Source organism: Grampus griseus, assembly GCF_964374135.1.
Source record: "Grampus griseus genome assembly, chromosome: 10".
Taxonomy (NCBI): Eukaryota; Metazoa; Chordata; class Mammalia; order Artiodactyla; family Delphinidae; genus Grampus; species Grampus griseus.
The window spans coordinates 3,271,532-3,283,327 of NC_139004.1; the positions used below are offsets into that span (position 1 = coordinate 3,271,532).

The 11,796-nt window shown below is 52.1% G+C and overlaps 1 protein-coding gene across 1 annotated transcript in view; it reads left to right on the forward strand.

Annotated features, from left to right (window-relative positions):
- The window catches only part of CDYL (chromodomain Y like), a 153,466-nt gene extending 142,308 nt beyond the window's left edge, over positions 1-11,158 (forward strand). The window contains exons 4-7 of the mRNA XM_082664061.1: positions 173-345; positions 4,775-4,985; positions 8,596-8,739; positions 9,534-11,158. Of these exons, the coding sequence (XP_082520187.1) occupies positions 173-345; positions 4,775-4,985; positions 8,596-8,739; positions 9,534-9,692 (687 nt within the window). The 3' untranslated portion in view covers positions 9,693-11,158. The remainder of the gene's footprint in view (positions 1-172; positions 346-4,774; positions 4,986-8,595; positions 8,740-9,533) is intronic.
- Positions 11,159-11,796: the final 638 nt, after the last annotated feature.

The following is an 11,796-nucleotide window of genomic DNA, read 5'->3' on the forward strand; positions in this document are numbered from 1 at the left end:
CTGTCCCCATTATTCCCAATCCCTGGTTTCACAAAATAAGAAACTTGTGAGTTACTTGGTAGGTACAGGCAACAGTATCAGGCTGTAAATGCACTTTGCGTGGATCGAGAGGGTCCAGTAATGAGATGCTCTTAGCGTTCCCTTCGCGCCCGTGACTCCCGGTGCCTTTCAGGTGATGAAGGAAGTGCAGAGCGCCCTGAGCACGGCCGCCGCCGACGACAGCAAGCTGGTGCTCCTCAGCGCCGTGGGCAGCGTCTTCTGCTGCGGCCTTGACTTCATCTACTTCATCCGGCGCCTGACGGACGACCGGAAGAGAGAGAGCACGAAGATGGCCGAGGCCATCAGGTACGCACACCTGGTCCGCCGTGAACGCCGGCGTGACCCAGGCCCCGCGGGGCGGGTCTGGGCGGGCCTGCGAGCAGGGCGTGCGTCTCCGCCCCTGAGACTCGCTGGCAGCAGAGTTGATCGGACCTTCTGTCTCTGCTGTGGGCCACTTGCCTTGAGCAGATGACGCATGTCAAGGTTGGCTGGAGCCCAGCACGCTCGATGGGGGGCGCTCCAGGGGCAGAGCGCAGGGTAGCACGTGGCGGGGGCTTCGGCCGTCCACGCTCCGTGTGCTCTGCCGCCAGCCCTGGGATAAAGACACTGTCTTTTTCATGTGGTAACTTACCGTTTGCTTGACTCTAAACTAAATCGGCTGGACTTTATGACACACTAGTTCCGTAACATCACACGAGCAGGTTTTTTCAGTACAAGCAGTACACACAAGTTCATCCTGAGTTCCAGCCACACAGCAGGATGGTGGAAGCCTTTTTCCTGTCTTGGCCTGGAGTAGGCAGGGCATCTCTCTCCAAAAGATCTCCCCAGATGGTTCCGATGGGCGCAGCCCCAAACAGCCCGTCAGAGGAGCCCTGGAACCCCACACCTTGGGACTATCGGGCATTGCCTTGGCCTTTCAGAATATTTTTAATAATTCTCAAAATTAATGTTTTCTCACACTATATACACGTGTGCATGTATACAAGGCATTATCTGTTCGTTGATCTTTTCGAACATTACTATTTTTTAGGCTATCGTAGGGTAGTTGTTTCTCCAAAACTAGTTTGAAATTTTATAATCTGATTTTATTAAGCATTGCTTCTGGCTTCCTAAATAATTTCAAACTTGCAGTGTACTAGACGGGACCATCTTGTTATTCAAAGTAAACTGCTTGATCAATGCACGTAATTCCTTGACAAGTCATCAGTAACTTTAGGATAACTTGTAGATATTCCTAATTATTGACCCATCCCACCCTTTCAGGATGAATTATAGGGACTTAATGTTCATTTTTAAAATACAGATGCTTATGCCTCAGGTGGTGACTGTGTATTCTCCGTAAGATCACACTGACTTTCCACCTGACTGTGTGAGCTGGGGGCTCTGCTGAGTGAGAAGCCAGGGTTCTGGCTCACTCCCCCGTAGACGGTTCCCTGAGTTCCACCAGTGAACGTTCTGGGCCGCTTCTCCAGGGTGGGTTTGCCCTTGACGGGCGCAAAGGCTCGTATTGTTGGGATTAGACAAAGTAGAGGAAGGATAGATCAAGCGCTACCTCCTGTGTTGGAACTTCTGGGTAATTTTAAATGCTAATTTTCTTCGGCCACCCGCTCCATTTCAGAAACTCCAGGCTCTCCTCACTCCCCACAAAAGGCCGAATTGGTATCCTAGGGGAAAGCCGAATCTTGCTTTAGGAAATCAGTTCTTCGTTAAATGATAAGTTTTTGTCAATGTGAATTTTTCTGAATGCACTCAGGCAGGATCCAAAAATAGTTCCACCAGATTGACTTAACCTTTACTTCTGCTCATTTGCATTGAAATTCATGTTTGTGTGTGTAAGGTTGGCTTATACACATAAAGCTATTACTACGTGTATCTTTTGTTTCTGTGGTGTCTCGTCTCAAATTCCTTAAAACTTTGGGCAAAGAACATCAATCGCAGCGAGTTTCCGAAAGAAAGGTGGGAAATAGGAAGGTCAGGTCTGAACTGTTAGCTTCTCAAGTATCTGTAGGGGCTAATTCCGTCGCTGGGATGGCAGTAACCAGTTTGCAGATCAATTGTAATAAAAATACTCAGCACATTAGTGATAAAAACAGTTATTAGGGATCAATTTATAACGTTAGGCTTTTGCAGTCTGTGGGGACCAGTAGCTGCTGCTTTGTGTCTGAGGGACCAGGAGCCTCCTCCCCCCAAAAGGAGGCGAGAGGAGCAGAGATTTGGGGAGGGAGCAAAGCCAGAGAGGAAACGTCCCCTGGAACCTGACCTCTTCCGCATTCACTCCCGTTCCAGGCACTCTCGTCAAGGGGGAGATCAGTTGAGAAATGGCAGTGAACTGGCCCTTAACAGGTCAGTTCTTGGTTTCCCCAAAACAATTCCTGGACTGTTGTTCTTAGGTGATTTTCTAACTTGGTGAGGTCTGTGGGGTAGTAAATGTACTTCAAAAGAATGGAGAGAATTTCGGTTTTAAGAGTCTTTTTGTGGCAAATATGATCTCTTTCCTTCCCTGCTGTTCCCAGCACAGCCTTTCACTCACTTCACAGGCAAAATCCAGAGGAAAGCGAAGTTTAAATTGCATTGAGCACATTTGAACGTTCAGGCATTGTAAGTTCTAAACTACACTTACTTTACGTCCCGCAAAGCAGTGGACAGACGGTCCCTGGCTGCCAGGCCCCCGAGAGCCATCCCGGGGCCCGAAGGCGCCTCCCGCCTCTGGCTGCCGTGTGGCTAAGCCTGCTTGGCTCGGGGAAGTTCCTGCAAAACAGAAAAGCGGTTCTGTGAACTTCTGTTGGGGGTTTTTGGGGGGTTTTGTTTTTTTTTAATTTTCACACGAGAGGGGTTTCTCTGTGGACCGTGCTCGCTCTGGCGTCTCAGAGCTCATCAGATGGCGTGGTGGAGTCCTCCAAGAAGGGGCGATGGCCTTCACTCCAGAGGGAGTCGGTTAATTCATACTCCGCCCAGAAAGAGCCCCGGGTTTAGATGATCAATCCAAGCAAAAATAAAAATCTTCTTAGGGGGGAGAAATTCAGTTCCAATTTCTCCAGCCTGATTTTGCAATATGTACTTTAGAAGCAGATTTTTTTTCTTTTATACTGACATATGAGAAGGATTCATTCCTTGTACCGTTTCTCTATAGAATCCCTTTATTAGGCTGTTTTGATCACCTCTTTCATGTTAAGCTACCATCCCATCCATGGTTTCCAGATGTCAGCACTGAAAGAGCTTCCACTTTGCCCCTGTTCACGTGAGCAGATGAATGTGGGGCTACTCGGGGAAAACGTCTGCTTTAAACCAGGGAGACAGCAGTTACCTTCTCAAGGGTCGTTGGTAACTGAGCATAGAAAATGCATTTCCGTCACGACTCGTTGACCCAGAATCCTCAAACAGTGGCGGAACTGAGTAGCTTCACGTACTGGTCTAGGATTATTTCAAGGACCTATTGTAAAGGGTGTCTGGCTCTCTGCGTCCTTAAAACCCAGTGTGATCTTCCTAACAGTGCCCCAGGCTCTCATTTAAAAGTCTCTGCAGCTCATTCGAGTGACCTAATTCTCAATCCCCCCAACCTTTGGGGACCCCGGGGCAGGCTGAGGTCTGTGCTGACTGCAGGGGCTTTTGAGAAGAGTTCCCAGAGTGAGGCCTGCAGGCTGCCAAACTCTAGGGTCCCCTCCCCCACACACGCACACACACACCCTACACACACTCCCTCCCTCCAAACCTCCCCCCCCCCACCATCCAAAGAAGACACGACCCTTCCTGTCAGTATTTGGGGAGGAGGGGAGACTAGATGATAGAGACAATCTGCACAGATTTGCCTTATTTTTAAATTGCTGAATTGTAGGGAGCAGGACCCAGCCTGGTATTTTTGGCCCCAAAGCTGGGGGGCGTCAGGTTGAGAATTTGGAGTTCTGGACTTCTGATCTAGAACATAGCTGGCCTTAAAGGCATCATCTTATATTCATTTTGGGTGGGTTTGTCCTTTTCTTCACCACGTTAAGTCTTCACACGACGCGACCTCTGATCATCGTTAGCTTCACCGTGCAGGGGAGGGAGATGCACCATCTGGCCCTGAACCGAAGAGCAGAGCAGCCCGCCTTCCCAGCCTGACCCTCCAGCAGGTCCCAGCGGTGTGATGCTCTCGTCAGGTCTCACATCTCACACGAGCCTGTGAGCTTCTTGTCCCTACGTCCCCCAACTCATTCCATCTAGTTCTATATAAACTCAGGAAATTTCTGTGTTTCGAGTTAATCAGTAAGCCGTCTGAAATCACGGTCAGACCAAGTCCAGACCTGGGGACTGGAACCCTGGGGTTCCTGACCCCAGGCCCCATGTCCCTGCCCAGCACAGGCTACCGCAGTGACGCCAGGCCTCCTCCGGGAGAGCTGCGGGACTGGTCCTCCGAAGCCCATCGTGGTTCCTGGGCTCCTCCTGCCGTCAGGGGAAGACACGTTGGCCCTGGAGCCCAAGCCGAGAGCACCTTCCACTGTGTTGTTCCCGCAGAATTCACAGGTCCTGTGGCGACAGCCACCCTGGCCTGGTGTCCAAGGCACCATTAAGCCTTTGCAGCACACGGTACATAAAGCCAGGGCCCCTGGCAGTGGGGAGAAGGCCATCAGCGAATTCCAAATCACGGTGATGGCCCCAGAGATCACATCTTGGTGTATTGAATTCCGTAGGAGTAGATTTTTCTGTTGCTCAACCATGCAGTGTTTTGAGTAACTCCCTCATTTATTTTCCATTTTAGAAACTTCGTGAATACTTTCATTCAGTTTAAGAAGCCTATTATTGTAGCCGTAAATGGCCCAGCCATTGGGCTAGGAGCGTCCATCCTGCCTCTCTGTGACGTGGTTTGGGCCAATGAGAAGGCTTGGTTCCAAACACCCTACACTACCTTCGGACAGAGTCCAGATGGCTGTTCCACCGTGATGTTTCCCAGGATTATGGGAGGAGCATCTGTGAGTACCTCTTTTTAAAAAATCATCTTAGAAAACGTCCTGCAGAAGTCTAGTTTAGTTAGTGTTTTTCTAAATACAGACAAGGTATCATTCTGGGGGGACTTTGCATCAAATGCACTTGTAATTCAGTTCTTGTTCTTAAATCATGAAATCACACTCTTAGTTCAGGAGCTCATGGAAGGTTTTCACGGTTTGGTTCATAGACTGTTTAGGGAAGAGGCCCTCCTGCCATGAGGAATCTGTCTCTGCGTGATTAACACCGACACCCACGAGTAGTAAACACCCAGTGTGACCCAAACGAACCAGAGTTTGCAATCAACAGGTTCTTGCCCTCATAACCTGAAAGCTGCCCTTTTAGGGGAAAGCACGAAGGAGCAAAGCTGGGCCTTTCCCCCCAGGATTGGGGGGCTTTCGTCTTACCTGTTAAATCCACCCGTAACGAGAGTCTGTTTGTGTTGCAGCTTGTGGGTTGTAGAAAGTTCACGTTGACGTTCCTCACACTCCTTGAGCCATAATCTGGTACGGGCTGGGGTCCTGGCCTGGGGCTGCAGGCACAGACGCTGAAGGGGAGGCTGGCACGCGGCGGCAGGAGCCGAGCTGTATGGCAGGGCCTGTGGAGCTTCACCCCCGCCCCCGCGGGGAGCCCTGGGGCACCTGTGGCCTGGGACACGCACCCTGCCGTGGGCTGGAGTGGCTGGCTGCCGTGGCTGTCGTCTCAGCTCGGGCTGTGGTGTCACCCCGCAGCAGAGGGTCCCCAGGGCTCCTGGCGTCTGTGCTGACCGTCTCCAGCAGCCGGGCAGCTAGATCTGGGCGGCACAGCCGTGTCCAGCCGTCGCCCTTGTCCCGTGGGCGCCACCTCCTCCTGCCCGTGTGCAGGGCCGCGCACCTGGGTGCAGGACTCCCCCCCCCCCGTTCCTGGGGGAGACGTTGTCTGCCTCAGGCGGGGGCCCCCAGCTCAAGAGGAAAAGGATGTTTGCATGCGCTCGTTATTGATGGTGGAAAAAGAGTAAGTGCAGTTGAGAGAAGTAGGCGTCCTGGGCACCCAGGTAACACTGGAGCAGCCCTGGCGGCTGGCACTGCCCGCAAACACTGCACAGCGCCCTCTAGGGCACCCGGTCGGACGACTCACCGAAAGGCCGAGGAACCATCGCGGCCTGGAGGGGGCCTGACGGCTCAGGGCAGGGGGCCTGGGTCAGAGAAAGGACGTCGCTGGGAAACCTGGCAAGATTGGCAGACAGTTCGCGGCTCAGTCGTAAGAGCATCATGTTGATGGTGATTTTCTGGTTTGGGTCATCGCGAGGTGTTCCGTAAGGTGTTACCGTGAGGGCCAGCTGGGGGACGGGGCCCAGGAGCTCTCTGTGCTGCTTTTATCATCTCTCCGTAAGTCTACTCACTCCCAAACAGAACGTTTAAAGGGTTTAAAGAAACGTAAAAGGAGTGACGTGGGACAAGCTGCAGCGCCCGTGGCCGCATCTAGTCTCAGGGCCGCTCCCCCTCGTCTCCCTTCCTGCTGTAGCCCCCCGCCAGCTGCCCTCAGTGGCCATCCTGCTGGGGACGCTGGGCCCTGTGTGCGCCCAGGCCCGAGCTGCTGCCCTGGTCCGTGGATGGCTGCAGTCAGGCTGGAGGACCGCATGGCTCTGTGGGCCTCCTGCCCCCCTGGCCTGCCCAGGCAGCAGTCGTGGCTTGAAGGCCAGTGGGACCCTTGCTGGCAGCTGTGGCCCCTCTGGGACCGCCACGCCCAGAGCTGTGAGGAGGGGAGACGGCACCCCTTCGGATCAGGGGGAAGGAGGGTTGCCGGGGCCGTGCTGGCCTCTGCCCCTTGTTTCCCAGCCCGCAGGGACGCGGAGGCCAGTGCCCGTCCTCCCAGGGTGCGTGTCCACCCGCTGCTCCGCAGGCTGGCACGGGAAGGGTCTCTGGGCCGGGGACCCCGGGGCCCTGCAGGCAGGGCACAGTCCGAGGCCGGAGTGAGGAGCAGCATGGCCAGCGGCTGGGCTCCTCAGGACCTGCCAGCTTGGCCCTGGTGTCCGGCTGGAGCTGCAGAGAGACAGCAGCTGCACCAGCCACTAGGTTCACGTGGTAGATGCCCCCTGCCGCCCCCCCCATACCAGGCCTGCCCGGGGGAGCCGCGTACAGCCAGGCACTGCACTTCTGGGGTCTGTGCAGACCTGCCCCGCGTTGCCCTGTGCATCCCCCCACCTGGAGTAGGAAGGCCGAGTAGGGGCCGGCTTTCCCGTAACAGCAGGTAGGGGCGAGCCGGTTCTCGTGAAGGAAGCCAGGCAGCAAGGACAGCTCACGACTGGCCGTCACTGGCCCCAGGCCTCAGCATCCAGAAAAGGGAAGGAGAGACGGGGTAGGGGGAGCAGTAAGTGACCTCCACGTGGCAGAAAACGATGTTCAAGGAAGTGACGGCGAGGGGCTGAGGACGCCCGCCCCGTCACTCGCACTCCAGACGGCCCAGGGCCGGCAGTGTCTACGTCCACCATCCGAGCTCAGACCCTGGCGTTCACGTCGGTCTTGAGAACGTGCTCCACGCTCAGTGCCTGGCTTGTGGTCCTGTCTGCACGATGCAGTGGAGTGCATAGAAACACGAGCTAGGAGACGGGACCTGGCTCCCCGCCCTACGCTGAAAGGCCAGTAGATGCGCAGGCATCTGCTTTCCAGCCGCACCGGTGGGTTCCAGGAGGTGCACAGGTCTGTCAGCTGAGACGTCTCAGTACCAGCAGGGCCTTTCGTAACAAGGGTTTTACCTCTTTTGGAAAAAAGTATGTTTTACCGGAGCCTAGAAGCTCGTTGTCAAGTCTTCATGAGTCTTCAGGATAAACTACGGAGAGGAAATTGTCACAGCAGAATAGGGTGAGGTTTCTTTGTCAGATAGATTCTCTCCTTTCTCCTTATTGCAGTACCTGAGCCTGTCGTTCGAATGAGATAAAACCCATACTTGTGTTGAGACCTGAAAAGTGACCTAAGTCCAGGACCAAGTTTTAAAAAAAAGTGTGTATGAAATTGATTTTAACATCTGCAGATGTGAACTTCTTCCATGAAGTAACTGTGGTCAGACCCTCTTAAGCAGACTAAGTGGTCATTCCAGGTCCCACAGAGTTTATTTTTACCATGTGGATGTTAACCGTGGCTGCCGAGTTACCCTGCAGCAGAAACATCCCTGCCCTTAGAACCTTGCTCTGACCGTTGGCCTCTCTGACATAGAAAACGTTGGGTAGCAGTTCTGTGCCTGGTGCAAATCCTTAAAACCACCAATTGCCATTAGCCTTGCTTACGCCTGTTGCCTGGGAAACCGGTTCGTGTGCTGAATGAGTCCACACGTGGGAATGGCTGGCACTGGGCGGCGGCAGGCGGGGAGGGACATGCCAGTAACTTCAGATCTATAGCAGAGAGACCTTCTTTAATTTAGATTCCTTGGTTCTGTTCCACGTCACAAAATAAGCCTTTTACATCTTGAAACTCTCCGGCCGGTAGTTGCGTCCCCCGTTGATGGCATCTCCCGTGTGTTACTCGCGCAGAGTCTGAAATTTCAGGGCTGAGTTTTCGGGCTGTGTCCTCCCTGCCGTGCCCTCCCGCGTCTCACGCGCCCTCTGCTCTTTCTTCCTTCCAGGCGAACGAAATGCTGCTCAGTGGACGGAAGCTGACGGCGCAGGAGGCGTGCGGCAAAGGCCTGGTCTCCCAGGTGTTCTGGCCCGGGACCTTCACCCAGGAAGTCATGGTCCGCATTAAGGAGCTCGCCTCCTGTAACCCGGTCGTACGTCCAGTTCCTTCTCTTCCGCATGTCAGTGCTCTCACCGCGACCTTTCCCTGCAGGGCACGCACAGGGGGCACCGGAGGCTGGGCTCGGGCCGCTGCTGACCTTGCCCTCCCTCTGCAGATACCCGGGAGCCAAGAAGTGCAGGTCAAGCTGAGAGTCAGTCACCTCAGTGTCCTGTGCAAGTCTGCAAAAAGCAACGTTTCTAAAGTTCTTTACTGTTTCCAAAGCCCTTTCGCACAACCGCACTTACTTCTCCCTCAGTGGACTTTGGTTTTTGTTTAATAAGTGTGCTGGGTAACAGTCTTATAACAAAATTGCATTGGGTGAAATGTTATTTCATACTAACTGACACAACTCCCATCTAGGCTGTCCCAGGCCTCCCACAACTCGTTACCGAAATTAAATTCCGGTTAGAAAACTCCCGGGGCGGGCATTCTCAGTGAGTATCACAGGCATGGACAGGGTCCACACTGGGGGCAGGGGCCCCACAGCCGTAGCTCAGGCCCGAGCCTGGTCACACTGCTGGGGCAGGACCAGGGCATGGAAAGCAGCACAGCTCTGTTGTGAATTAGCTTAACAGCCCTTTGAAGTGAACAATTTGTCCAGTATCCACAGTGAATGAGATACACATTATACCTATATCCGGCCTGACACGTATCGTGAGATGTTTGGTCACCTTCTTACCAGGTGGCTTGTCGGGTTTGCTAACTGCCTCCGTAAGCTTGGAGGCAGCGAGGAGCCAGCGCTTGCAGCTACAGTCCCCGCTAATCACAGCTCATTGTCTGGCACAGGTGCTCGAGGAATCCAAGGCCCTGGTGCGCTGCAACATGAAGCTGGAGCTGGAGCAGGCCAACGAGCGGGAGTGCGAGGTGCTGAAGAAGATCTGGGGCTCGGCCCAGGGCATGGACTCCATGCTCAAGTACCTGCAGAGGAAGATCGACGAGTTCTGACGGCCGGGCTGCCCCAGACGACCCTGGAGTCGCATCGCGCAGGCCGGCTGGGGCTCCCCGGGGCGCGGACCCACCCTCACAGCCTGAAACAGGTTCACGTGGAGCTCACGCTTGGGAGCAGGACTTGAAACAGCCAAGCTATTTATTACCAAGGAGTTTTTAAGTACTGTAACTTTAAAATAAATAACTACAAAGCTCCTTTGTCCAAACGTCATTATTTTATACTTAATACACACACAAGTATAAAAGTATAAATTGTGAGCTCTGGGCTGCTCTTTGAGGCTCTACTTTTTGTTATCTTTGGCTAGTACTGTATAAAAAAGAAGTGTGTTTTCCTGGTTTGGGTGTCAGAAAAGTCTGGAATATTGTTTGTTTTCCTTGTTTTTTCCTTCTAGAAAACAGAATCTAAAGAGGTGTTAGCCCGCCTCATCCCCACCCCACCCCAAATAGAAATACGGAAAGATCCGAGGCATGCCCTTGTCTCCAGGAAGGTACAAAACCTCAGAGATGGAAAATTCTCAATCAAAAGGAAGACTTATCCTAAAAGAATAAGTATTTCTGATTAAACACCCACTGCTGAATATACCCTCAGACTAAAACACGCCTAGGATTCACGCTGAGAAATCAGTTAATTCTGCCCTCTTTCTTAAATATGTCCGATTCTTACCCAGTTAACAGAAAGAAACCACTCTCTCTAGGGGAAAGCTTGTGTTGCAGTTAGCGAATCACTGAATAGCTAAGTATGATCTCTAAGTTACAGGGGTTTATAATTAATTTTTCTGACCCATTTGAAAAAATAACTGTGTAAGCGCTTCTTGTTACTGGGTGAGAACTCCTTTATATACAGGTTTGGTTTTCTATTTGCAGATATGATTGATGTATTACACCAAAAATAAAGTATTTTTATGTTTATAAAGTGTAATTTTTAGGTTCACTTAGAATATATTTTATTTAATAAGTTAAAATTCTTTTGGCACACTATTAAATGCAGAAACTCCTTTTTAAGAGAAAGAACTACCTTATATCGACGTTTAATGTTCTTGGTCTCTGCTTTCATGTCTACACAATATACCAAGTACAGGATGCTGTCCAAGAGTGCCCTGTGTAAATAGACGTCCGCATTCCCGCCAGGAGTGAGGACTGATTCCTGATTCCAGACGCCTATCATTCGGTAGGCTTCTGAGCTTGCAATCATATTGAATGTATGAAGAATGAAATAAAATCAAAACCTTATTTTTGTACAGTTTTGAAGTTTATACTTAGAACCGACCACCTCCCGGCCTCGTGGAGAGCTGTACAGCGTGTAAATCTGCCTTTACCATGGATTGGCTGGTGCAGTATTTTTGCATCTGTGGGACCTACTTTTTTCGTTCAGTAGTTTGAACTATATATAAACTGTACAATCTGTAAAGTTTTTATAGAATAAATATTCAGCTGTGAAAACTGGTTAAATAAAACTAATATTTCTTAACACATTCGAAATGTTTCTCTGATAATTCTTCACTTCTCTAGTTCCTCATGAGACGTTTACATTTTGTGTGAAATATACACACGGGCATATCACATTTGACAGCTTAAGGGAAACCCACACCCACAATGTAACCAGAAGCAGGTGGAAGGCAGCCGACTAGGACCACCCCACTGCCCCTCTTGGCCAGAGAGCGGAAAAAGGGGAAAGCCTCTGGGCCCGGGAGGAGCCCAGAGGGCCAGGGCCAGGGGCTCGCCTCCCGGCCACCTCAGGGGTCCAACCTCCTCGTCCTTCAGTTGGCTTACACTAATACGAACAAATGGATGCAAAAGACAGAAACTGTGTTAGAGAACTGGCTCTACCAAGTAGTGACACATCACGAGAGAGGGACAATGCATGGCATGGGGCTCTTGGCTGCTGGGTCTGTCACTGCCCTCATCTGCTTCAGCCCCTCTGGTGGCCTCTCGTCACTGACCTTTCTGTCCCTTCCGCAACCGGCTTTCCCCAGCCCTGCCCTTACTGTCCTAGATGCTCTGGTGACCTCCAGAACGTGCCAGGGGGGCCCTGCCCTCCACGGTAAGGGAGAGACTCCAGGCAGATTAAACAGTACTCCAAGTGCCTTTAGGCCCTGGAGCA